Source organism: Falco rusticolus, chromosome 13 (assembly GCF_015220075.1).
Source record: "Falco rusticolus isolate bFalRus1 chromosome 13, bFalRus1.pri, whole genome shotgun sequence".
In the NCBI taxonomy this organism is placed as follows: domain Eukaryota; kingdom Metazoa; phylum Chordata; class Aves; order Falconiformes; family Falconidae; genus Falco; species Falco rusticolus.
Genome location: NC_051199.1, coordinates 21,767,499 through 21,794,047, shown reverse-complemented (window position 1 = coordinate 21,794,047; position 26,549 = coordinate 21,767,499). Strand labels below are relative to the sequence as shown.

At 40.6% G+C, this 26,549-nt stretch overlaps 4 protein-coding genes across 5 annotated transcripts in view; 2 read left to right on the top strand and 2 right to left on the bottom strand.

Annotated features, from left to right (window-relative positions):
• GNB4 (G protein subunit beta 4) overlaps positions 1–1,478 on the bottom strand; it is a 78,112-nt gene extending 76,634 nt beyond the window's left edge. Inside the window, exon 1 of the mRNA XM_037407514.1 lies at positions 1,401–1,478. The gene's annotated coding sequence lies outside the window, so the exon portion shown is untranslated. The remainder of the gene's footprint in view (positions 1–1,400) is intronic.
• Positions 1,479–1,616: 138 nt separating this feature from the next.
• Positions 1,617–11,520, top strand: ACTL6A (actin like 6A). Of its 2 annotated transcripts, none has more exons than XM_037406962.1 (14): positions 1,617–1,791; positions 2,731–2,807; positions 2,998–3,172; positions 3,548–3,648; positions 4,918–5,015; positions 5,708–5,802; positions 6,034–6,140; positions 6,225–6,314; positions 6,487–6,548; positions 6,869–6,983; positions 7,338–7,418; positions 8,391–8,486; positions 9,570–9,656; positions 10,214–11,520. In XM_037406962.1, the coding sequence occupies exons 1-14, from the start codon at positions 1,767–1,769 to the stop codon at positions 10,292–10,294; spliced, it is 1,290 nt and encodes a 429-aa protein (XP_037262859.1). In that variant the 5' UTR covers positions 1,617–1,766; the 3' UTR covers positions 10,295–11,520. The 2 variants fall into 2 exon arrangements, with proteins under 2 accessions (XP_037262859.1, XP_037262860.1); XM_037406963.1 differs by lacking the exon at positions 1,617–1,791 and adding an exon at positions 2,044–2,420.
• A 1,261-nt stretch (positions 11,521–12,781) lies between these two features.
• MRPL47 (mitochondrial ribosomal protein L47) lies at positions 12,782–19,135 on the bottom strand. Its single transcript, XM_037406964.1, has 7 exons — positions 19,012–19,135; positions 18,404–18,549; positions 17,745–17,805; positions 16,857–16,953; positions 15,025–15,155; positions 13,522–13,617; positions 12,782–13,078 (listed from the first exon to the last, which is right to left on the bottom strand). The coding sequence occupies exons 1-7, from the start codon at positions 19,110–19,112 to the stop codon at positions 12,961–12,963; spliced, it is 750 nt and encodes a 249-aa protein (XP_037262861.1). The 5' UTR covers positions 19,113–19,135; the 3' UTR covers positions 12,782–12,960.
• Positions 19,136–19,250: 115 nt separating this feature from the next.
• NDUFB5 (NADH:ubiquinone oxidoreductase subunit B5) lies at positions 19,251–26,549 on the top strand. The gene is made up of 6 exons (XM_037407074.1): positions 19,251–19,406; positions 20,108–20,196; positions 21,102–21,168; positions 21,908–21,969; positions 22,964–23,070; positions 23,938–26,549. Exons 1-6 carry the CDS (start codon positions 19,280–19,282, stop codon positions 24,056–24,058), a joined length of 573 nt encoding a protein of 190 aa, XP_037262971.1. The 5' UTR covers positions 19,251–19,279; the 3' UTR covers positions 24,059–26,549.

Genomic DNA, 26,549 nt, shown 5'->3' with positions numbered 1-26,549 from the left:
TATTCTCATAATTGTGCTTCAAAAACCCTACCCAACTGGTTGTCCCTTACTCTTGGATTTTACTGTTTTTCCTGTGTTTTAATTCAGGATGAGGCTTAAAGGGGGACTGCTGGTCACCAGCCAAACATTAACTGCAGCATCTTGGGAACCATAGTCTAAACACAGTCATCTAGGCTGTTTTTCTCCTTCACTAGCATAAGGTTTGCTGAAATTTGTAATAATGTGTTCTATTAGCATCAACTTTAAAAACTTCCTGAATAAAACTACTGGATACACCAAATGTAAATTTTATCTCTCTTTGATTAAATTCAGTGTAAATAAGGTGATATAATTGAAACTTAAGCTACAACTTAAAAAAAAAACCCAAAGCTTTGTACGAAGTTCTGAACTCCCTATCAAATTAAGACAAAGCGAGACTCATAGCAGTAATTTTTGTCTTACAGTGAAAATATAAGAAACACTTTTTTATTATTTAGTCCAATAATTGCTATTAAGTTCACTCCTTATGCTATGTAACACTTTATAGGTAAATGTAAAGCTAATAAATAAAATGTCATTGTATTATGCTTACTAAATCTTGATTAATCACTTGGAGATCCTCACTACGGCATTACAGAAATACGCTATACATCTTATGTGAACTTGAAAAGAACATTCATGATTACAGTATGACAAACACAACTCCCCCCCCCCAAACCAGCTTCCCATCCCCTCCAAAACAACTATCATAACAGGAATTCAAAAAGGTGCACACCAGGAATGCTTGCACTTTAAGCCAATTCCCCTGTTCTCCAGTTAGAATTTTAGCCTTCTGTAATGCCAACTGCTGGTTATGCCTGACATCTCTTTTTCTTGTTTCCTTTAATTCCAACTTTATAGTTTCCTCTCTCCAGTTGCTCTGGCTGAACACCAGGTTTGGCTGAGAACTCTGATGACAACAAGGCAATCTCAAATCCTAATTATAAGTTCAACTGCTAAGCTGGCAGCTGACCTGGCAAAATCAGAACTGCCCAGCTATCCAGACAAGGAAGATTCAGGGATCAGGGACCAGGGTCTGAGGAGCAAAGGAGTGCCCCAAGCGAGAAAGGAACAACAAAGGGTTGGGACATCAAGATACACTTTTAAACACTTTTTATTCTCAATGGAAGAGCCCAAAGGAGCAGTGACAGTAGCAGGAGAAGGACTCGGGGACGGCCCAGCTACAGTAACTCCCTTCCACTGCCGGCCTCTCTCCCCCAGAGACTGTCTTCTCACCCCGCTCCTCCAGATCCCCTCTATGCGGCAACAAGCCCACCCCACAAGCCTTCAGGACTCCGAAGCGATCTTTCCCCAGTCCACCGAAGGCAGCAGCCTTCCCCTCAACCCACCCCCCCCACCCCATCTGCGCTCCCAGGCCTCACCAGCTCACTCCTCACACCTCGCCACTCGCCTCACACCGCCGCTCCCGCACGCACCGCACCTACGCCTGCTCGTTCTCTCGCTCGCTTGCCCGCCTTCCGCTTCCTGCCTCATGATTGGCTGTCCGCGGCATGGCCCCGCCTTCCGCCGGCCGCGATTGGCCGCCGTGCCCGAGCGGGCGGTCGACGGGGCGTGCGCGGCGCGACGCGACGCGGTGGGCGGCCACGGTGCTGCTATTGGCGGGAAGGCGGCGGCCTGCGGGGTAGGCCGTGGAGACAGGGGCGAAAGCGCTATTGTTGCCGGATCGCTGAGGACAGGAGCCGGCGGACACCGGGGCTGGGCAGTGCGGCGCGGGCTCAGCGGCAGCCATGAGTGGCGGCGTGTACGGGGGAGGTGAGTGCGGCGCCGCCTCGCTCGCCCGTCCTGTCCTCCCCTCCCCCGCCCTGCGACCGTTGCGCTCGGCGCAGTGCCGTGAGGCGGCGCGTGCAAGCCGCCGCTGGGCGCTTCCCGCCTCCCTCAGGCCCCGGCGCGGGGGGCCGCGGCCCGGCTCTCCCACAGCCCCGCGGCCAGGCCGGGGCCCTCCTGGTGCCCCCGCTTCCTAGAGACGCGGTGGCAGCGTGCATGAGGGAGAGGACGCAGCGGCAGGCCTTGTTTGTGTCCCTGCCGGCGTCCGCTGCGCGGAGGTGCTTCCCCCGGAGACCGGCCGAGCCGTGACCCGGGGCTGTTAGCGCTGCTCGGGTGCGCGGTGGCCTGAGGGGAGCCCCGCGCCTGGGGAGCTGGGCGGCAGTTTCCTCCCGCTTGTGCGCAGCCTTCCCTGAGAGCTTAAAGCCCGGGTGTTTTGTTTCAGACTTGGGTTTCCTTTAGGACACGCAGAGCACCTCAGCGAGGATCGGGGCCCACGGGGATGAGGGCGCTTCGTGGTGTGGCAGCCTTCACTGACAGAGTCGGTGTTTGCAGGCCCACCATTCTAATTCTGATCACCCCGGGAGGTCTGGGCTCACCCGGCTTCGTGTGACAGTGAAGTTAGTGCTTCTTAAAAGCTTTATCTTGTAATCTACTTGGATGCAACTATGTGCTCCCTCTTCCGTTAAAATTCCCCTTTAGTTATGCCAAAGGAAGGTATCACAATGTTCCAGTTAGCACCTATCTGCAGTCTTCTAATAGCGCTCTGGTGACTGGAGTTCTGGACAAATACTTTTCTCCTTGCCTTGAAAAAGATGCCTGGCTTGCTTTTCTTCTTATGCAAGCAAAACAGACGGTGGGCAGGGGAAGGTCGGGGTTGTAGTATAGTGTAATAACCATTCACTGCCTCTTCATTAACAATCTTTTCAGATGAAGTTGGGGCTCTTGTTTTTGACATTGGCTCGTATACAGTGAGAGCAGGCTATGCGGGCGAGGACTGTCCAAAGGTGAGAATCTGTCAGACTCAATGGAAATGTAACATCAGTTTATGCCTTAGGTCTTGTTTGTTACTTAAAAGTTTACAGAATATGCTGGTTCTTGTTCTGACTGTATTGTGTAAGGAAAGCTCTGAATTTATGAGCAAAAAAACCACCCAAAATGCTAATAATTCTCTACTGCTTACCTTTTGCCTTACAGGTTGATTTTCCAACAGCCATTGGTGTGGTGCTAGAAAGGGACAATGGCAGCACTTTGATGGAGATAGATGGTGACAAAGGCAAACAAGGGGGGCCGACTTACTACATAGACACCAATGCCCTGAGAGTTCCAAGGGAAAATATGGAGGCCATTTCACCTTTAAAAAATGGAATGAGTAGGTGGTCTGCCTTTTTCTACGTGTTTTTAAAATAGCATTGCTAAGCTGTGAAAAGTCATTGATTTCATGTAAACAGATGCTATGTATGGTAACAGAAGCCATAAGAACGGATACCCAGTTTACAAATTGCATGAAGTCTAGTTGGTTTACAGTGCTGGTAGACTTTCAGCATAATACTTGAAGCGTTATAGCCATGATGGTAACAGAGGAGGATAATTCTGCGAAACTGTTACAGGAGTTGTATGTCTGCTGAGAATAGCTTTTGACCCAAGAGCTCTACACAAATAAAAAGCATTGGAAAACCTTTATGTATTTATGAAGTGGAACAAAACTTAGAAGTAACTAATCTTTTTTGCTTCAATGTTGTTACAGTTGAAGACTGGGATAGTTTCCAGGCAATTTTGGATCACACTTACAAGATGCATATTAAATCTGAAGCAAGTTTGCATCCTGTCCTTATGTCCGAAGCACCGGTGAGTAAAAGCAGCTTTGCACTGTGTTAAGTCTTAACGGTATCTTCTTGCTGACTCTGCAGACATTAGCCTTGGACGAGTCTGACAGTGGCTTGTTGGTTACCAATTTAAAACCTAGCTACAGAAATAACAATTTTAAAGTACTTTGCCAGGTTCTGTAAAGTAATCTGTTATTAAGAAAAACTTCCAAAGAAGAGAATGGCTTTTGAAATAGTTTGCATGAGCTGTATCAGAAAGTATTTAGAATGTGTTATTGTTTTTTACTTATTGAAAAGAAGTCAAAAATAAAAAAAATATCTTACTGCCTAGAATAAAAGCAAAAAGATGTTTGGATGTCTTGCATGTATTAAGTTACTCTTAATAAAATGCCATTGAAAATCTGATGCTTCATTCAGCCTTACAACTAATATTATGTGACAGAGAAAAATAATTATTATGGAGAAGTTTTAATTTTTCTGTCTTTGTTTCTGTAAATGGCCCTGTAAGGTGAATGAAGTGGATGAATACAAATTTCTGGGAAAATACGTAGACAGGGTTTCTGTCACTTAATCATGCTCACTGTTTGAAGAACAGATCTTCAAGTCAGAATACAAAAGGTAGACATGCCATACAAAAGTTATGCCTTTTTTTAATTAAATCATAGGAAAAACAATTTTCTTTTTCATTGTTCTCTTGTGTTGAATCGTAGCTTGTGGAGTATGGATGAATTTGCAATGGTTCCTTCATGTTTGATGGCTTAGTGGGTGTGTCAGTAGAGGTTCCCATTAACTTTCTCCTTACAGAATGTGTTGGCTTGGAATATTTGATCTATATATCCTGGATTAAGTGCACATGCAGTAGAACTGTAGGAAGATAGCTTGAAAACAGGAAAATCTAGATTGACTTTTCTTCCAACTGGGCAAGTTACTTCATGTATTTTTCCCCTTGTAACATGTTACTTGTTTCAGAGAGTTCTTTGAGAGACTGATATTGGAAGAGAGGTAAAAATGTAAAGAAACTTTTAGTATAACAGTAAAAATGTATATCACTTTTAATTCTGTATGATAGATAAGCATTAATAGATTGTAGTAGAATTGGAATAAAAAAGGTCCTAAAGAAGTAAGTTACTAGAAATCTGTCCAGAACTTTTGTATCGTTTGAAACCATGGCTATAATAATTCTAATTACTTTTTTATTATGTTACCATCTTTTAGTGTGCTATAGTGATCCTCAAGATAAACACATCTTTTTGGTCACTTATTTGTGGTTTGGTTTATTTTTTTCTTCTAGTGGAATACTAGAGCAAAGCGTGAAAAACTGACTGAATTGATGTTTGAACACTACAACATCCCTGCTTTTTTCTTGTGTAAAACCGCTGTTCTAACAGCGTATCCTTTGGAATGTCTCACCACCTCCCTCCGTACTCCCCAGGAAATTACAGTAAACTTATTCTAGGCAATTCCCAGTATAACAGCATGTCTAACTTTTCTTCTTTCAAATTATTTTTTTCCATAAACATCTAAGGAGGAAGTAAACAAATTCCATTTCTGAACTTTAAAGCTTTAGATCTCAGTTTTGAAGTTCTCCCAATCTGACTGTTTCCCTTGGAGGCGATGTCTATTTTTTTTTCTCTTTGTAATTTTATTCCCATTGTATACCATGGGTGAGAATATTACAGACCTGAAATGGAGGTGTCCAGGCTACTAAATACAGTAGCTGCAGCTTGAAGTTCGTATAGCCTTAAGATGAATATTTGTAATTATTTTAACCTAATGACATGTTTTCAGCTTCAGAGTCTAAATGAACTGGATGTATTAGAGCTTGTTGAATATTACTGACGTGAAGTCTCACCTTTGTACATCCAAAGGTCAAGTGAGTTCACAGATAGAACTTAAATGCTATTCTCTCTGTGAGGTTGTGCACTTCACAGAAAAATGATACACGCTGGAAAACATCAAGTTCTTTGGTAGAGCCAAGGAATAACACATCAGAGTCCTCATTCCTAGTTATGCTCTAATTGTACGGCAGTGGTTTTTTACAAAGTGAAAATTACAATATTTTCCTTAATCATTTTGGCTAGCTTTGCTAATGGGAGATCTACAGGTCTCATTTTGGATAGTGGAGCAACACACACAACTGCTATTCCAGTGCATGATGGATATGTACTTCAGCAAGGTAAAAATTTTCATTGGTAACAGCATTGTAGTATTAAGGTCAAGTTACTCTTTCTTCCACTTTTATCGTTTTGTTACTGTTTTTAAATCTGAGTATCCCCTTAAGTATGGAAAGAAAATGCCTAACAGTGTTCGCTGACAAACAGTTTGTTGAGAGAGTTTATTCATTATTTCAGTGCTTTCCAGCTTGGTGGTTTTTTGTTTGGTTTTTAGTCATCTTTTTGTTTTCTAGGTATTGTAAAATCACCACTTGCAGGAGACTTTATTACTATGCAGTGCCGGGAGTTGTTTCAGGAAATGAACATAGAGATAATTCCTCCATATATGATTGCTTCAAAGGTGGGAAAAAATTTTATTTAGTAAGTGTTTGCTTGGGGAGAGGCTTAAATGGTTCACTGATGATCATGTTTCTTCCTGTCTCAGGAGGCAGTTCGTGAGGGGTCACCAGCAAATTGGAAGAGAAAAGAGAAGTTACCCCAGGTCACTAGGTCTTGGCACAACTACATGTGTAATGTAAGTAGGTCATTTCTCCCACTCTCAAACTTCCCTAGGCATCCCATAAAGAGGTTTTGTTTGCAAGTATATCAGGTTTTCCTCTTGAACTAGAAAAACTTTAAAAAGTCAGTATCAATTCTATAAAATTGAAGATTAAATTCTTATAACCATGTTGTTCTTAATTCCATAGTGTGTCATTCAGGATTTCCAAGCTTCTGTCCTCCAAGTATCAGATTCAACCTATGATGAACAGTATGTTACTGTTTTCCTTCTTGTAAAATTATCAGTTGTGCATGGGGTGCTTAGTCTGTTCATTGCTGATGGCTGGTTTTGCTACAGAAGGAGTTTTTAGATAAAAAACATTAATTTCTGAAAGTAGAAATACAGTGCATATCCAGGTGATAGTTTTTTAGTATTCCCAGATGCATGAGATCATAATAAATATTCTCAAATGAGTAAGTCATATCAATCACAATATTCCCATTGAAACCTTAGTTTATAATGCTACTTAGATAACTTAACATCCTGTTTACACAGCAATTTAATATGTTTCTCTCTGACTGATGCTCCAGGGTAGCAGCACAGATGCCAACGGTTCATTATGAGTTCCCCAACGGCTACAACTGTGACTTTGGTGCTGAGCGTCTAAAAATTCCTGAGGGATTGTTTGACCCTTCAAATGTAAAGGTAAAACAACTATCATCTGTAGCAACTGGAAGGCTTTACATTACTAGATTTTCATATGGCTTCTTTTTGTATGATGTTCTTAATTTCACGATTTGTATGTTTGTATTTACACTGTGTGGTTCTCTTGGGGGTAGTTTGCCTGTGTTCTATTAGGGTTGGGCAAGCAAAGGATGAAATATCGTTCAAAATGGGTGGTGATGAGCTCAATGGAAAAAAAGGAATATTTTTTTTCCCCTTCCCTAAAAATGCTTAGCTCCGTTTATGGTAATACTTTTTAAATTCAGCTAATTCAGGGCTTTTATATGCCTTGCTCCTTTGAAGTGATGATGTGTAGATTACTAATTTTAATTCTAGGGTTTATCTGGTAACACGATGTTGGGTGTGAGCCATGTTGTCACAACAAGCGTTGGAATGTGTGATATAGACATCAGGCCGGTAAGTGTTAGTCAGAAATACTATTTTAAGGCATTAAGGCATAGATATTTTTATGTTGATACAATTTTTTGGGACTAGAATACTGTTAGTGAAGAAGTGTGGATTTCCTAGGATAACAATAAACACATTAGAATAATTCACCAAGTATTACATATTCATATATAGGAATATGTACAATTACTGTTTTGTCTTACAAAATGCTAAATCAGGATTTTTATTTTTTTTTTACTTGTACTCAGTGTTTCTGCCTATATTTAAATAGCTGATGTCCAGATTTTGCGGCTGGCACTGCATAATGTGCATTGGATTGGTTTCAGATGAGCATTTTATGTTCATAACTGTTCGTCTTCAGATTTTTAGGTGTGGCAGATATACTTTCCTAAACATAACCAAACATATGGAACTTATGTAGAGAGTAAAAGGAAGAAAAGAGGTTTTAAAGGAAAACTTTCTTTTTAAAACTATGTTTTAACTTTCTCAGTTTGAAAATATTCACATTTGAGGCAGACTGCATGGGGGTTGCTTCAAAAAATTTTCCTCTTAATTGGCATGTCAGGCAGGCTTAGTAAGCCAGGCCATGGTTTGCGTTCACCTGCTGCAGCATTAGTGAGATCGAAAACTGTTGCAGTGCTGTGGGTTTTCCTTTGTGGTTAGAACATCCAGCTTGAAGAAAACCAACAGTTTGGTTACAGGAGATACCTGTAGGTGTAGGGGTCTCTTTAGTAGAAACTATTCTGCAAAATCATTTAGAATCATTAATCACATGGTTTCTGTCTTCCTTGTATAGCTTAATATTAAGCTGTCTTGAAATATTTTTTCAAGTGATTAAAAAATCAAATATTGTTGGCATCAAGTAATGCATTATTGCTGTTGATTGTATGTACTTGTGTGTCATTCCTCTCTATTCTGTGAAACAGTTGTTTTCAGAATGGTTTCAGAGTTAATATTGTAGGTTGCTTATTCTCTTTTTAGGGCCTCTATGGCAGCGTGATCGTTGCAGGAGGAAACACACTAATACAGAGTTTCACAGACAGATTGAATAGAGAGCTGTCTCAGAAAACTCCACCGGTAAAACAACTCTTTCATAGTTGGCATAGAATTACCGTTTTGTTTTTCTGCCACATAAATACATGAGCACATGTCATAGCTTTAACTTTGTTAGGAACCCAACAGCTGAAGAGATTTCTGTGGGCTAAGAAATCTCCTCTTTCTCTAAAGAAAAGAAAGAAGTCTTGAAAACTTCTTATATGAAATTAATTCCAGCAGGTATTGTAACTGCTTTCTGAATATGTTACTTTTCCATTCCTACTTTCAGATTGTGATTCTAAGTTCTGTAATTGTCCCTAAGCAACAGTCACTGTTTCCCTTGATGGCCTCTCTTCTGAAGTGCTGCTGACTAACTAGAGGCACATTCAGTCATTCTGCCTGAGGTCTTGTCACTTTGTCATGGGAATTGTTCTTCCTGGATTCTACAGACAGCTCAACCTACTCATAGATAAAACCTGGTGATTTAACATACTTGTATTTTTCTAAATCACTTGATATCTAAGGTATTAATACCTTACACCTATGTTCTTGAGAGCACATATAGCTTATTATATTTCTTGAATATTGGTATTTAAGTAAAAATGTTCTACTTGTAGAACTCTGCAATCATTAATGTTATGAGAAACTGAGAAGGGTAGTTATTTGCTGCTTCTTATAATAGCTGGGGACGAACCCATTGAAATGCAAAGATTTTATTGCCAAAGGCATTTTGAAAACAAAATGAATGAAAGGGTCCAAAAAGGACTAGACCAATTAAGTTCAGCAACAGTAAGACACTTTAGTCCCGATGCAGTTAGAAATGATAATGTATACTGTGATTATTGTTGCTTTCTACCTGCCCTATTTCTAGCTTTAAGAATTTGCTGCTGCTCCCTGTTGGGAAACAGGATAAAAGTCACACGTGTTCTTCTACCACTATGGCTATTCTTGAATTCTAAGTACAGGGCAAATGAGCATTATTGCAGGTTTAATAAAACTGACGTTTTTCGCCTGCATGCTGGTATATACACCAAGGTCCTTGTGCTGTCCTCCTCTTGTCTTTCAAGGTCACCAGCCTACAATTTGTCTGGTTGTTCTTTCATGTTTATCTCCTTTTCTATTCAGAGCATGCGCCTGAAGTTGATAGCGAACAACACGACAGTGGAGCGGAGGTTCAGCTCGTGGATAGGGGGTTCCATTTTGGCTTCTTTGGTTAGTAACCCTGTGTTACTATGTTGCTATGCCAAGCAGCACCGTCACCCAAAAATCTAATTCCGCATTAAATATGCATTGCAGAGTTTGTGCTACCATAGCAATCATAATCTTGTCTATCCTTGTGGTAAGGTGAACAGAATCTGTTTAAAAAAGGAAGACAACATGAGCATTTCCAATCAAATAATAACTTGCCACATTCTCCCCGTTTTTAACAGTATGGTGCAGGCTTGAAATACGCTATCTAGAAATGACGTGTATACTGTGAAACTTAATTCTGAAGTTAATTCTACAAGTTACTGCATACTGAAATCATTTGTGGGGATTCATTTAGCAGTATGGGAAAAGGAGACTGAAATCACCTTTCCTTTCTGCAAACGTCCTGTCTTTAGTATAATCATTGGCAGTATAAAACTCAGAGGGAAAGGGAGTTAAGCAGGTCAAGTCCTCTTATCCTGTTTAATGTAAAGACTTGCTTGTTTTTCCTCCTTGGAAAAGCTAATGTTGTTTCACTTAACCTTCACTTGTTTTCTGATTTATTGTTTGTTTGTTTGTAGGGTACTTTTCAACAGATGTGGATTTCTAAACAAGAATATGAAGAAGGAGGGAAACAGTGTGTAGAAAGAAAATGTCCTTAAACCTCTTACTGTGAAAACTGCTGCCTGCTCAGTGCTCCTTCTGTTTTATAGCTTTAGCATACTCAGGAATGGGATGGACTCTTTTTTTTGTAGAAAGTTTATATTGGATTTTTTGCATAATTCAAGTTCCATTTTAACAAAGCTTAGAAATTTTGAGAGATTAATTGGTATAGCACCAATAGAAAAAGGATGTTTACATCCTTTGTAAAGCAATAATTCATGTAACAAGCATTTTATAATTTTGTATAAATGTCTATTTTCTCTAGTATCTTTTCCTGGGAACAGCTTTACACGTTGGCTAATAGAGGCATAACCCTGAAAATGCCTGTGCAAATTTATTAAACAATCTCTTGTCTACTTTCACATACTAGTCTTCCTTGCTGGTACTTTGGCCTTAAACTGCTCTTATTTCTCTCTTTAAAAATAAATGTTGGTCTTTTATATTTGAGCAACTTCGTGAGTACTTGCAGAGAAAGTTACTCGTTTTAAAAATGGAAAGTTTGTATTTAGTAAGCTACTATACGTCACTCAGTTCAGCATGAACTTTCACCGTCTCATGAAAATGTTACATTCCATGTAGCAAATGTTACATTAAGCACTGGCCTGCTGATTTTCCATTATGGAGCAACTTCATTTCAGCAAACAATTAGTGCTTTCCACCTGATTTTAAGAATGTATATAATGCCTGTGTGATGTAGGTGAGAAGCAAAACTTGTTTGAGCCAGGGAAGTTAAGGCAAAGAATTGTCTAAGACTAGAATAGTCATAGAACTGAGGATGTGGCTTGATGTTTCTACAGGCAGCTGTAACTCATGGGGGCAGTCACTACTTCTTATTGCTGGTGTAGCTCCCTTGGCTGACTCGCAGCAGGGTGGGTAAGTGCCTGTTTTGCGTGGGGAGTGCGCTCAGGGTCTGAGGAAGCAGGATGGCTTTTTCTCAACAGGAACTAGTTGTCAAGATGTAGCTCTATGTTGCTGTTAAGCTTACTTTAATTTACAACTGTGTGATGTTCTGTATCGGGACACAGTGAAGTTTTGCTCCTTACCTTAAAAGCTGTGGAAAACCAAATAGCATTTAACTGACTTTAAAAGATATATAAATAAGTAATGTAAACAGTACTACTGCATTTTCCCTAGTCTAAAAGACCTTGTGCAAAAATAATCATGAGGCCTCTAGCTGAAAACAGTTTCACATTACCTCCAGTTAATAAAGTAATTTATCAAAACAGCCTGCTTTTGTCTTATCGTAATAACTGTTAGTTGCTCACCCCAGATTTTGAAAGCTATTGACAAACCGTATTTCTCTCACAAAATGAGGCCAACTTAGTCAGCTTCAATAGGTGATAGAACTCACCAGCTATTGTCACGCTGGAAGAAAAAGACTTCAGTCAGTAAAATGTGGAATGGCAACTGAACTTGTACCTTAGCACGTGGCAATGAGCATTTTTTTCTAAAGGTCCAGTGGCATCAGGGAAGTACTAGGACTGACTGGACAGCTTGTAGCTAGAGGTGAAGATAAAAAGAAGGGGTTTTTGGTTCTCTTTGTGAAATGACTGTGCTTAAGTTTCGTTATGTCTGTTCAACTTTTATCTTGTGTATCATCTTAAAAAAAAAAAAGTTCTATGCAGTATAGTGGTAATACTTGTGAATGTTCCAGCACCATATTGAGAGCAAAACACTTTCTGGGGTTTTCTCACCATTGTCTGTTGATTCTGTCTAAGAAATGGATATTTTATGTGATGCAGAGGAGTAACTGAAGGTTAGGATGATGGAAATAAAAAGATCTGTATCTTCTACAGTTTTGTTAGAACACTGTAAACATCAAGGGAACCAGACAATACGGCATAGCACACTGAGCATTCAGCTGAGGTTGTATAGAAATTTGGAGTAAAGTCACAAATAGTAGTCTTTCAGGAAGCAAAAGTTTTCATGAAGTAGGTGTTTACCATTGAGAGCAGTAGCAGTACCTTTCTACTTCAACTTTACGGAAGACTATTGCCAATCTTCCTTCAAACCCTGTGCACACTGCAAAAAAACATTGCTCAAATGTTTTACTTTGTCATGGGTATCAAGAAATCTAGGTCTCAAAACTGCATTGGTGAAAGTTCACGTTCTAAGTATTTCATACTTTCTAACAAACTGGACTTTAAGCAGGGAAAACCTCCTTGTAGCAGACTGAAAAAGCCTATTTCCCTCTGGTTTTATGCAGAAAGCACGTGTAGCTTAAGTGACAAACCTGTAACTCAGATGACCAGGGAAGAGAGGCTAGTATGTGAGTTTCCGAGGTTCTCATGTTTGTCTGGGTTTAATGTGTATTTTTTAAACTAAACTGGGTAAATATCCTGAGACACTATACTTACATGGGGCAGTCAGTTGCTGCTTTTCACTGCTAATGTGTGTCTCGCTTTTGTAATAGTTGGTTAATCCATCATTTTTCAAACGCTTCTAGAAAACAACTGTTAGGATTAATTTCAGTTACGCACCAAGGCTGCTTTTTCATTCCAGATAAATTTAATTTAAGTCAAATGTGGGATTAAAAAAAACACCAGATGAAGACGACCCTCAGGAACGCTCAGGCTAGTTGTCGACTCGTTTCAGAACTCGTTTCATGTTCCAGTCAGAGGTACTCAGGTACTCAGCCAGTTGCTTGCAGCACTCTTGCAGTATGTTACTGGCCCTGAGATTTCACAGCAAGATGAGGGAACTTAATTTGCAAGAGCTTCTGCCTCTTCCTCTCTAGGTTTTGCCTTCTTGCCCTTATACGTAAAGATTTTTCAAGTCTAAGCCTGAAATAAAGAAGTCAGTGTGGTTAATTTCTAGATAGGTTGTATAACAACCTTAATGAGCTCAACCCCCTAATCAAAGAGAGGCTCCCAGTGATTAACAACTTCAGTATTAATTTGCTTTTGATGAGCAAAAATGCCTGCTAAGCAAATAAATATTGGTTTTCTGCTGCTTTTGAATCCTACAGAAATTCAACCTCTGGGAGGATCTTAGGTAGTCTGCACAAAGTTTTACAGTGCAACTTCACAGATAACCAAGTCTCTTAATAACTAAGATGGAAACAGCAAGAAGAAACAAGAGCAAGCTGTAATTTTAAAAAGCCTTATTTTCAGTGTATTAGCTGTAAAACCAACAAGATAATTACTCCTTTTTTCCTTGTGAAGTGGAACAAGGAAGACTGAGGAACATACCAGAAAATAACTCAATGTCAAAAAAATCTTTTTACCTGATGAAGCGATCCACGTGAGGTAAGTAATAGAATTTCCTCTTTCGGTATTTTTTGTTCAAGTACCATGGTATTGGCCATTCCTTATAAGTGTACCTGTTAAAGACAGATGAAAGTGATTACAGAACATACACTTTTTGCCTTCGTTCTTGAATTCTACCAGTTGCACTTGGTTACAGTACAATGGTAAAGGGGTCTGACCAGTAGATCACAGAATTTCTGTGTGGGTATCTACTTTCAGCTCTATTGCTGGCTTGGTTTGTAAATACATCTCCGATGTAGCTCAGTGTCTTTCTGTCAGAAGCAGTCTTGCTTCAAAAACTATGAAGAGAGGGCCCAGTATAGATAGTGATTCTTTGCACTTGTATTTGAAGTTACTCCATAAGAAAACTTTCAAACGCTAATGTGAACAATTTGTGTGAGTAAAGTTTTGTTTCTACTACAGTATTCTTTCAAATGCCAGTGTTGGGAGTGTCATGTTAAGTACAAATCTGCCTGAACATAAGTCTTTCTCTTCTGCTTGGGGTTTCTCTTGCAGATGGGCTGCACAGATGGCTTATGCAGGCTTACCTACAGACTCCAGTGCATCCAGATTGTGTCAGACCTACTACTATCTGTATTGCAGCTTCTGCATGAGCTTAAAAGACCATTTCATACTGTCTGCCCCTTCCCCCTGCTTCAACTGCGGACTGGGCTTCCAAATACAAGGGCAAACCCTTCCTTGTAGACAGTTTCTCCAAGCAGAAAGAGATACACAGAAGCCTTATCCCTAGAGATGTAAATCTAGCAGCTGGTGCATCTAGTACCACTGCTGATTTATATTTAACGGGTAAACAAATGGATAATGACGGAAAAGTCACCATTATTATAGTGTGTGACCTTCTGTTATCTACACTGTTACTGCAAAGCTGAATACTGTAATTAGTGCTCCTGAAGGCAATATGATGACAGTAAAATACCAGTTAATGAAACAGCAGGTCCTGCCAGAGCCTTCAGCAGCATCACCTGAAATTATAGATTACTGAAACTATCTGGACAATAATAATTCTAAAGGTAGAAGCTTCCAAGTTAATTATCTGCCAAGTAGGGAAATCCAGTGGATGTTTATGTGGTCTCATGCAATAGTCTGTGATTGTCCCCAAATATGCGGATTTTGCGTTTTAACTAGGGACATCCAGATGGCTCAACTTGAACAGTACTCCCTAGTTCATTCATGCATTACAGAACACCTACAGTAACAGACATCCTCTGAGTACAGAAACCACTTAGTTACATGGCACTAGCTCTGTTACGATTGGTAGAGTTTGCCATAGATTTATTTAGCAACAATTATAACCACACCAATAAAAAAAAACAATACTCAAGGAGAAGTGAATGCTGACCAGAAAACATGTTTCCTTCTATACATAATCAAGAAGGTATGTATATACTGTAAGGATTTTCTGATAGAGACATGCCACAAGAAAAATTCACATGTATGAAAAAAAGTTCTCTTTTCCATACCAGTAGGTGCGTCCCAGGAAGTCATGCCTCCACTCGCCAGGTGCTGGTTTTTCATGGCCAGTTTGTAAAAGCCTCAAAGCAATTTCTCTTTCTCTGACAACCAAGTCTATATTTCTCATAGACTTTTTAACCTGGAAATAGGACACAGTTTTAGGATGGGCCAACAAAACACAATGCTGACAATTAGTAAGATCTCAAGTGAAGATCTAAGACAAAATTTAAAAGGAAAAGCAAAGGCAAAACAGACTAGGAGCTCCATCATGAGTTACCTCACAGTTGTGGACGGAGTGAAATGGCTGAATTGTCCCTGTGTACTAGAACAGTCAAGAATGGGTGCTTTAAAAATCTAACTTACAAGTAGAACAGATATGAAATAACTGATGGTCTGATATTTGATTAAAGGCTAGCTGGCTAATACATAAAGCCAGATCTAATGCTGATGCTAGAAGTATAGAAAGCTCTGAGGCAGGGTGGGAAGGAAGTAGGAGAAGCAAATAGAAGGTAACGCTGTATGTTTTTCTGTCAGATGGTTTGTACTGGTTGGCTGTTGTTCTAGTTCTTCACTCTGGAGTCTGGTCACAGCCTTGGTAATGCCTGCTGGCATTAGAAAGCTGACTTGACCGAGCTGTGACAACTGAGTTGAAAGTTTTTAGTCAGGTCTGTCTCACAAGATTACTGTAACACACTGCGTTACATATGGCAATGTTAAATGTGTTGGGGAGCTGCTAGAGCAAATTTTAATAAGCAGATTGCTGTATTTTGTCTCTGCAATCACAGCATTTAACTGGTGCTTGACTTCTGCTTTTCTTGGGCTTCAGCCAAAACCAAACAGGCAATTAGTAAGATTTGACTTTTGAAGCACTTGGGGCCACTTACTTAAGTTCTCTCCCAAAACAAGTTCTACTGTGATTTGTAATTGCTGAATATGGAATTTGTAGGTGGGGCTAAGCAGAAAATACCATTCAGAATGGGAATCACAAGATAAAGTTGAAATACTGTATTGTCATAAATTAGAACAAGGTACACTAAGAGATCCAGAGAAGAGTTTTATATTGGATCTTGCCTAGTGTATAAGTACAGTGATGAAATGACAACAGACCAAATAAATCCATGTCTGACACAAAAAAATCATAATGCAGTTGCAGGTGCATGTGGTGGCAAGTAACAGTCAAATTATTAACCATATGAAGAAAATCAGATTAACAGTGTAAAGGTCAGTCTTTTCACAAATCAATTTGGATAAATACGGGGGTATCTGGGAGTATCTCTTGTGTCAAACAGCTGTATTATTTAACTGGCCAGTGAAACTGCCAATTTCCATCTGTGAGTCATAAGCATAGAGATGGCAGTTAATTTATAAGTAAATCAAGTTTTCAACAGTAAAGATACTGAGTGAAGAATTTAATAAATCAGTGGCAGAACTGCAATAATGCAGAAGGAGGGAATGACAGAAGTGAAGACAAACATGAACCAAAGGGCCCAAGTTTGGAGATGACAATGTCAGAGGCAAGGAGATGGCAGCAGTTAAGTAGCTAAAAAAAAGTTTGTGGAGGGTAAGGATAGAGATAATCTTGAAGTTTTACTGGAAAGTTTCTAAAAATCCTCTAGTGCGGTTTCAGGGCATGAAGACGGCGAAGTATTTCTTAACACGATACATGATATAGCAGGTGGAAAGGCCTTTCCCACTATGTTGCTTGGGCACAGTGTTTGTGCATATACTAAAATCAGGGGAATAGCTTAAAAAAAAGGTCTGCAACAAGGTTACAAACACTTCATCTTTCATTCAGCAATTTTACTTACAGTTATGTTTTTAGCTAGTATGAAAAAGTTACCTTGTCTAGTCGTTCCGGACTTGGCATAGGCCTGTGTTGTCTTTTTGATTCTTGCTCTAACGTTAAAAGCATGTTTTTTTCCTTCAGTAGGACATACCTAGATCAGAAAGGCACAGTACTTAAAAAATAATTTCTGGATGCATTAGTGATTAATGATTCACTACCCTGCTGGATAGAGCACCGTTATCCAACCTATAATCCCATACCCTATACCTGCTAGCTTCATAGAAGGATGCAAAAAGATACTGACCAACTGGAGAAAGCCCAGTAAAGGTGGCGAGGGGAGGGCTGATGTACAGGACGTACAAGGAGAGGCTGAGGAAGACAGGTTTACTTAACCTGAAATAAAGAAGGCTAAGGAGGGAAGAGGTTAACATCAAGTAGTTTCCCACTACCTGGACAGAGACTCTTCTTACAGGTGCACAGCAAAAGGACAAGACATGGCAAGGTAAAAACTATTCACGGTAATAACCTGGCACAGATTGCCTGGAGTGGTGATGCAGTCTCCAGCCTCAGAGACTTTCATAATCAGAATGGATGGAGACCTGAGCAACCTGATCTAATTTACTTGTTAGCTTCACCAGAGGTCACTTACAACCAAGCGTGTCTTTCAGTTCAAACAAGTCCCAAAGAGTTTAAACTCAGCCTCGTTGTACCAAACCTGAAGTTTTTGTACTGGATACAACCATCACACAACCACCTGCAGTACGGCTCTTGTATTCTAAGCAGTACCAGAACCTTGGCTGTTCCAAGCCCAAAGTAGGCTTAAGCATGCAAAGCTGTATGGCAGACTAAACTTACTGGCCAGTAAGTTCACTAGCCACATTTTAATACAACGTGCAGAGCTACTTTGAAACAAGAGAAGCTACTCCAGTAAAATTTACTTACCAAAGTTTGTGCAAGTCTTCACTACTCTTGCCCCTTAGTTGCTTTATATTCCATGCATCCCCTGTAAAAAAAAAAAAAATAATTAAAAATTAAAAGATCAAGTTAATAGAACAAAGTTCACCAATTCTGAAAAAAAAAACCCACCCATGCTTCTATTAGCAGGCTCAGCTGACGTAACTGAACAAGGACAACTTTTTTAAAAAACTACTGCTTGGGAAGCTGTGCTTGTGGATATTCAGCTCTACTTTCAATATACAAATACATTAAAAAGGCAATTACATGTACTGTTTATTTGTGTTTAGAAAAGGCTGGAAACAGGGATATCTATAAGATAAACCTTTACACTGAAGTATTTTTCTTCCATAGTACCGTATATTTCTTCAAAGAACACCTCTTCTGTGATACGCACACTGAAGAGCAAGGCAGAGGATCTACAACACAATATTTTGCTGCATAGAGCTACTTGCTTTCATAAACACGGAATACACGCAGACAAAATTAATAGGCATAAAGATGCACAAGTATATGTATGTACATACACATATAAATAAAGTTTCATGTAGCTATGAATACTTCCAATAATGCAAAAGAATCGGTCAGATTTCAGCTGAGCAAAAGTGACTCAAAGATTGCCATCAGAAATGCTAAACAAAACTCACCAGACTTTACACTTTTTTCTCCCCAGTTTCCTGGATCATCAAAAAACTCCTCCAGACCTTTCCGAGACAAAGTAGTGTGCAGAAACTTCAGCTGACAGAGGGGCTCAACTTTTGCTAGGCCCTTGTGGAACAGATTCAGCGTCAATCTGCATAAGAATCAGAAGGAAAACTATGTATGGTAAGAAAAATGGTATTCAGCTACATTAGACTGTTTAATTCAAAGGCACAGGTCCTACAGGCAGAGGAATGCCCCAGTCTAGGGGGGGAAAAGGCACGGGTTTAGTTCTTCATAAAAACGTCAGTTTGGTGTTTTCTCCTCCCCCACGTCTCACTTAATACAGATACTCGGGGATAAATAAAAATTTGAAAATTAAAATAGTAAGTTTGAACTACGCGGTACAAGAACACGTTCTCCTACGGTGACCAAACGGCGAAAGCAGCAAGCGCAGGGTGTAAGCACAACCCCGAGCCAGGCCGGAGGCGCTGGCACGCCGGCGGCCCAGCAGCGGGCGGGGGAAGCTCGGCCCAGGCGCCCGCGGGCAGCCCGCCCCGCAGCCCGCCCCAGCCAGCCGGCGGCCGAGCCTCAGCCCCCGCGCCGCGGAGCCTACCCGGGGGGGCCGGCAGCCGCGGGGCGCGGCCACGCTCCTGACAGCCGCAGCGCGCCCGGGAGGCGCCGGCACAGCGCGGCCACCGCCGCGGCCGCCGCCATGACGCGCGCCGCCCCTCCCACAATGCCCAGCGCCGCGGACGGCGTCCCGCGAGGGCGCCGGAAGGTGACGGAAGGGTCTGCCCTTTTCCAAGATGGCGGCCGCCTAGCTTCACCTCACCGCGGAAAGCAGCGGCGCCGCCGGCCCCGCCCCCGTGCCAGGTCCAGCTATGGCGGCCATGAGCCTGCTGCTTCGGGCAGCGGCTGCCTGGGGAGCTCGGCGGGTGGCGAGCGGCGCGGCGGGCAGCGCTCGCCTCCCCTGGCTCGTCGGGACCGCCCGCCTCCCCGGCACCGTCGGTAGGGCCTCGGCGGCGGGAATGAGGAGGGCGGGGGTGGCAGGGGCGAGGTGACCTTGGGGAGCGGAGTCCTGCTGAGGAGGGGAGCGGGTTCCTGCTGAGGTGTCCTGCTGAGCAGAGGGGCGCGGAGGCCCCTCAGGGAGGCCCCCCCGGGGCGGCCGGCGCCGGACGGGGGCCGCGTCCCGGCGGAGCCGGGGGGCCGTCCGTCCGGGGCTGAGGGGGCCGGCGGGCCCGGGCCTGGCGCCGGGGCTGGGGCAGGAGCGCGGTGCTGAGCGGCGGTGCTGAGCGGCCCGTTGTGGGCGCGGGGAAGGGCCCCGCGGGGCACTGCGCGTAGCTCCGTTCTGCTGAGAAATCCCGTTTCTTGGGCAAAACAGGGATGGGAATTGTTGGGAGGCCAGACCTGCGAACACGGCTGATATGTGGATTTCCTTGGCCCTGTATGTATTCAGTGATTTATTTGTTGGGACTTACAGGCAGAAACAGCGTCTAAAGTTAAGAAGAAAAACAGGAGGTTTAGCAATACAGGAGATTAGTTCACGCAGGCTCTGAGGAATATTGGCATCCTCCAGAAAAGCAGCGCCTAACTACTCAGCTGGTGCTATATACTCCTTTTTTTTTTTCTTTTACGTGTTGTTGACCGTGACCTGGCACAATCATGAAAGGGAGAAAAAAAAACCCATAATGCTTTGGTTCTGCTTTCAGCACCTGTGCGACATAGCAGTGACCATGGGAAGAGAATGTTTATTATCAAGGCAACAAGTTTCTATGATACTCGATTTCTGAACTTGTTGGTGAGTTAAGAACAAATTTATTACATTCAGTGTGACACGTTGCTCGCAAATGGTGAAAGTGTCTAAAATACAGCTTTCCCTGTTGTTCATGAGGTGGCGTCTAAAATGCGTTTGGTGCTATTCACATAAATAAGAACTTCCAGTCCTCCTCCTAATGAAATTTTTGTCGTCTATTGTAAAATCAGGGCCAGGTAAAGTAAAACGATTGGCTACATGGCAAAGATTGTGATAGGTAGTTAAATTAATGCTGTAGTAGCATTCTTAAATTATGTGTCTGTGTTCAGACATGCATAACCTACAAATGCTTTCCATTCCGTCCTTCTTTTAAAAAGGTATGATGTTACTCTTCTGTAGGGTTTGCCTTCAGTTCCCTAAACCACTAACAGCACAGATGAGACTTAGGAAGCCTGACCTGAGTTTGACCGCTAAAAAGCTTGGTTTCAGATTATTAGGAAAGGTAACAGCCAATTTGATACAACTCCCTTTGTGTGATCAGGCTTCCTGCATCTGTCTTCCACGGTGACCAAAGCCAGCAGCGGTTGTATTTATGTTGGATTATATTGCATTGGTGTTAGCGCCTCATTACAGTGAAACGCTGAAGCCAGTCATCATGTTCGTGGAGAGCGTTACTGTCTGCTTCTGCAGAGACTGACCTCTCCGGGAGATTGAAAGTTGAACTAAATAGGCTCATGGACTGACACAGCATCGCTGTTTCTGTATTATCTTTTTTTAATTAATGCATTTTAAGGAGCAATATGTCTTCATATACAACATCCCTACCTAACCTGTGAATGCAAAGCAGAGAATTATTGGCTGTTCCATCATTACCAGACTAATCTTATCTAACTTTTGTCAGGCTTCCGAGTTTCCCATACTGTTTCTTTTTCTTTTTATCACCTATACAGAGATTCTATATATTTCTGACGGGAATACCAGCAGCACTATTCATAACATATGTCAACATATTCATTGGTGAGTGCTCTGTCTTGACAAAGCTAAGTACACAGTCAGAGTTGCTAAATGGAAACTTAAGTATGCTGGATAGAAAGCAGAGATCTTTTAAGGCTTGCTCTTTGGAAGACCATGAAATAGGCCTAACAGTTACAGTAATATTGTACAAGTACATAGATGTTACCAGCATTTTTATTTTTCTGTAGTTGTTGCTTTTTTAAAAACAGAAAAATTCCATCTTTTGACAGTTTCAAACAGCAGTGAGGTTTCATGAACAGTTCTGTATTCCTATGAGGAACTTGTATTATCTTGTTTTACGTACTTCTTTAAGGCTGCATACGCTGCAACTGTCGTTTTTTATCTAGCAAAAACCCCAAAATTCAGCCTGACAGTAAAAGTTTTAAATCTACTACTGTAATAATATGGAATTAATTTAATAGAGAAATAAGGAAAAATCCATGCTTTCAGCTCATATACTTTAAAGGGCATTTCTGTGGACTTGATCCAAGTTATTTCTTCTGTGCAGCTGCTGATTTCGCCCTTCTGTTGTGTGGCTTAAAGTCTGTGAGCTAGATGTGAATTGCGGTGTGAAGTGTCTGGAAAAATTACAGGTCCAATTTTACTGAATAGAGCTCAGATTGAGGGATTAAGTGCTCTTTATGTGAAATAACAATTTTTCCTTAATGTGAAAGGCAGAACATAAGGTACTTTAAAAAAATAATACTTGAATTAAATGTTCCTCCCCTCCTTTCCTTGTCAGGTGAAGCTGAACTTGCAGAGATTCCTGAAGGGTATGTTCCAGAGTACTGGGAATATTACAAAGTGAGTGTAACATGTAAAAGGGTGGCATGTTATGGACAGCCTTCCTCTTGATCGTACTTTCGGGAGTAAAATGTGTGGAGTATGATAATGAGGATGGCCTTATCCCTGCCTTTGGGTATCGGTGCAGTAGAACTCAAATTGTGCAGTTATGATTTTGGTAAACTTTTTTTCCAGCTTTACAGAACACATGTGTTGCTGTAGGAAATCTGTTTATTGACACAAGTAGATGCAAATTGTCCTTAACTTTATGCAAGTAAACTGCTAAAACTATATGCCAAGAATTCTTCTATCATACTCCTAAATAGTAAGAACAGTCTTCTGTTCTCTTTATTCTTAGCAGGCAGTTTTTGTCTTTCTTGCTCTGGAACTAGACCATGTCAAGATACTGGAGTTTGAAGTGACATCAACATCACACATGCTTTTATATCTAGAACTAACTGAAGGTTTTTATAGTCAGAAACTAAAAGTTATGCTTCTTTCACATCACTGTATTTTCTTAAAATTAGTCCCTGACTTCTTGCTGCAAGCACTATTTTGATTTTGAGAAGTAATTGAATTCAGCAATGCTGTTATGACTGTTTCAACTCATTTAGGCTTTTGTTCCTAGTGAAATGACCTCGATGTGGAAGCAAAACTTTAAAATGTTACTGATTACGGTCAGAGGTTTGGAGTTATTTCTGTGATTACAGTGGCAGTTTAAGGAACTTCATCAGAAAGAAAATAAATTACGTGTCTTCCAGTAACTTAATTTTGCTACAGAATAGTCATCTGCAGGTTACTTTGGCATTAAAAATGGCAAAAGAAATACAGCTTTTTAGGGTTCTGATCTTTCAAATAGTTGAGCGCATTTTTAACTTAACTGTTATGGTTTGAATGGCAGCACCCATAGTGTTGATGACATGTTTTCAGGACTGGGAACATACAAAATGATTTAATTATGATGACATTTCTACTTGGAAATTGCATAAATAATCTCTGCTTTTATATTTTCCAGCACCCTATAAGTCGCTGGATAGCTCGTTACTTGCTTGATCCCCCTGAAAAGGACTATGAGAAACAGATGGCTTTGCTTGATGTTGAAGCGAAGAAAACTGAACTTAGGTATAGTTGAAGGTTTTCAAATACTGATACATACTGTATTTTACTTTTTTATTTTGCTTAATATACTGAGATAGAGGCTGACATGAAGGGCTTATTTCTGTACCACTTGACCCTGAGTGCTTGCTCCACTGGCTGGTGCTGAAGTGGAGGTTACGGTATCTGTAGTCCCTGCCTCTTCAGTATTAACGTTATCAGAACTGGAACAATCCAAGGGCAGTCTTGTAAAACAACAGGTTCTCTTAAAAGCAGTTTGCATTTATAAAGGCATAGTTTTGTCTTCCCAAGTCAGGAAATAGACAGCTCTTTTTGCCTCTGCTGATGCTCATAGCTTAATTAAGTGGCTAAATTACAGTTTACAGGACTGATCGTGATCCTTGTTGGTGTTGAAAATTTTGTGGGCAGCAACGACATTATTGTACTGAGTTTATACTTACACAGAAGAAACTGTGGTGTTAGAATAAAGTTTGAGTTCCAGGAACTGTTGCTATTGGGACCAAGATAGCATAGCTCCTTCTCCCATCACATTTACCTATGATTTTCTTGCTTCTATTTATTTTTCATTAAAAGCTGTATCAAAACTGTCTAGTCCCTTACTAGGCAAGAGCCTGTGACAGAACTGATGTATTTGTTACTCTTTTGTGAGATGACTTGCCGAAAAAATTTGGAATGGAAGAATGTAATAGCTCATGTTTTAGCTGAACGCTTCATATTTTGATATTGCCTGTGCTTCAGTAGTATTTATGAACCATAGACGCTAAACTCACCGCTTTTGTCAGTAATGCCCTGATGTTAAACATAGATACATGTATAATTAAACCCAGTAAACTTCATGTTAAGTGTATCTGTTGCTCTTTTTTTTTTTTTTAGGCTGATGGAGTTGGAGGCACGTAAACTGATGAGACACAGGGGAGATGGACCTTGGTATCATTATGAAACACCTGATAAAAATCTTGTTGACAATTCTATGAAATCCACACCTGACAATTAAACAATTTTAAGACAATACACATGGTCTTAAATGCATACCGACAAATTGTGACTGAGCTATGTAATATACATCCTGCTGTTTGCTGATGGAAATTAATAAAAATAAACAATGTTTGTGTTGATTCTGATAATTTGAAAGAAACTGTGTGGCAGTTAAGCTATATAGCTGTTAAAGTTGTTAATCAGAAAAAATGCCTTATGTCAGTTGCCAGCAATTACTTTTAATGCCTTGTGTCAGGTAATTTGTGGAAGATGAAGAAAGAAAAATACCTTCAGATCTTTGGAATATGAGGATTATATCTACCACTTTGGACAAATACTTTCTTTCTCATTACTTGTAGTCAGACTAATCTTTCACTATTTTTTCCCCAACTTTTATGTTGTTCAACATGTGCTATCGTTTTCTCTGCGTTGTCTCAAAAGTTTCTCTCTTTAGATAAGTTAATGCCCTTCATCCCTGCTCATGTCAGCCATGTTGCTCTTCCTTTATTAGTTTTGTCACCAGTTTCAAACTTTTTTCCTCTTGTGCATGTGTAATTCATGCTTGTCTGCTCATTCATTTTCTCATCTCACCTCCTGTGGTCCGTCTGTAAAAGACTTCTTATACAGACGGTTAAAAACAAAAACCCCTCAGACTAGCAAAGATGATTGACTTTGTGCATCTTTCTGAACTGGACAATCCTCTGTGTAGATCATCCAAAAAGTGGTCTCTGGAACACCTTTCTACATTGTTCTGGATGTTTTTGTTTGGGTTTTTTTCATGGTTTGTTTTTAAATGAGCTTTAGAAGCATAACAGGTACTTTTGCTATGATGCTTGCTTCCTATTCTAAACAGTAATAGATTTAAAACAGAGGCACATAATCCCTCGTGGCAGAAAGTCTTCATTGATGAAAACAGTCGGTGCTCAGCACTATGTTAGTATTTCAGAAAACTCCTTACTGAGGGGCACCTACCACTGTCACATAACGTTCGTGTTTTAAATATGTATCTAGTGACATGGAGAATCATGTGCCAAGTAGTTGTGGGGAGGGTAGTCTTTAAAATTAATTGTAAGGCAGCTTTGGTTTTATTACCTCGGATATCTCCTGTGTTTTCAGAAGGCAGAATTTAGGCAGAAATGTTTGCCTGTGACTATCCACAGTCAGATGAAGGAGCAGAAAACAAAGGAAAAGTTCTTAAAGTGTGTGGTGCGTATAAATTCACTTTTTACTGATTTGTAGTGGATTTTGGAGGCCCAAGTCTTTCATGTAGTCTTGAAAATGCCGCCACAGTTCTGAAGCTGAAGTCTATGCTCTGTCATGTAAAACTTCTCATGAGAAGGAAGAATTTCAGCAGACAAATATTAAACTTAAGTATTTTCCTAGTAATGCTGTACATTTAACATCTTTAGCAATATATTCAAGTTACTGATACTGTTAACTTTCTGCTTCTTGTAACAGGCTTGCTTAGTAAGATGAACAAGGGAAAAACAGGAAAATGCTTATTGAAGTTTGTAATGAAAGGATTGCTAGATACCTGAAAAGCAAGGATCAAGCCAGGGAGAAGGTTAATGGGCTTTATGGACCACCTTATCCCTGCTTATGACCTTCCTCAGCTGTGTGATTACACAACTTTTAGTACACAAAAATATGTCTTGTCAGCGAAATCTCAAGATGAAAACTCAAAACTTTATACTCCCAATTAATTTAGTGTAGAGAAGCTGTATAAGCAGTTTTTGGAGATGAAAAGGGTAAACCTTCCTGGTAACATGTAGAATAACTCAAAGGCTGCTTTTCAAGTGTGAATTGGAAGGAAAAAAGCAAACCAAAAGAGTTTATATAAAAACTGAAGTGGATATGTGCCATGCAACCCCTACTAACCAAGAAATGCAGAAACATGTAAAGTGAATAAGGCAAGTTGCCCCCAAGGACATCCACACATGTACCTGCCACGTGTTTTTAGAGCTTTACAGTTATTTTTCTACACTTTGGACAACTAGCAGGGAAGGTGCACTCTTCATCCGGCAGACTTGCCACTACAGGGGACGTGTTTCCTCAGGTTCTACCGGCCAGGTACTCCCCTGGTTTTACATGCCTCAGGGAGAATGATGCAAAGTGCCTCTTAAAGTTTATGACCCTGAACTATTCATCCACAATAAAAATTCTCACCTTTTTTAAGGAAGTAAGCCCAAGTCCTTTAGTAACCTGTGATCATTTTGTGGTTTGAAACTTAAACCACGCTTTTTTTCCTTTACATTAAGCAACATTGCACCGACTATTTGAAGCAAAGACTGTCCGTTTTGCTGTTTCCTAGCAGTGCCAAACTTTAGAAAAGACTGATTTTGTATCAGTGATTTGACTTGTCCTTTTTGTTTGAGTCAATGTTTCAGATCAGGCAGCTCATGTGTCTTCTTATGGCTTTCATTGTTTATAAATGCTGGATTAATCATAACAGAAGCTATTAAAAAAGTACAAAGTTGTCTTGGGTAAAATAAATCTGTCTGGTGACCCTG

What these genes read in the sequence shown, in the direction of transcription:
- ACTL6A (XM_037406962.1), top strand. Translation starts at nt 1,767, where the DNA reads ATGAGTGGCGGCGTGTACGGGGGAG. An exon ending in CGGGCGAGGACTGTCCAAAG is followed by an intron (nt 2,808 to 2,997) that starts GTGAGAATCTGT and finishes TTTGCCTTACAG; the next exon opens with GTTGATTTTCCAACAGCCAT. An exon ending in TCCTTATGTCCGAAGCACCG is followed by an intron (nt 3,649 to 4,917) that starts GTGAGTAAAAGC and finishes TTTTTCTTCTAG; the next exon opens with TGGAATACTAGAGCAAAGCG.
- MRPL47 (XM_037406964.1), bottom strand. Translation starts at nt 19,112, where the DNA reads ATGGCGGCGGCCGCGGCGGTGGCCGCGCTGTGCCGGCGCCTCCCGGGC. An exon ending in GCGGCTGCCGGCCCCCCCGG is followed by an intron (nt 18,550 to 19,011) that starts GTAGGCTCCGCG and finishes ATTCTTATGCAG; the next exon opens with ATTGACGCTGAATCTGTTCC. An exon ending in GTCCGGAACGACTAGACAAG is followed by an intron (nt 15,156 to 16,856) that starts GTAACTTTTTCA and finishes TCCTATTTCCAG; the next exon opens with GTTAAAAAGTCTATGAGAAA.
- NDUFB5 (XM_037407074.1), top strand. Translation starts at nt 19,280, where the DNA reads ATGGCGGCCATGAGCCTGCTGCTTCGGGCAGCGGCTGCCTGGGGAGCT. An exon ending in CTCGATTTCTGAACTTGTTG is followed by an intron (nt 20,197 to 21,101) that starts GTGAGTTAAGAA and finishes TCACCTATACAG; the next exon opens with AGATTCTATATATTTCTGAC. An exon ending in GCGAAGAAAACTGAACTTAG is followed by an intron (nt 23,071 to 23,937) that starts GTATAGTTGAAG and finishes TTTTTTTTTTAG; the next exon opens with GCTGATGGAGTTGGAGGCAC.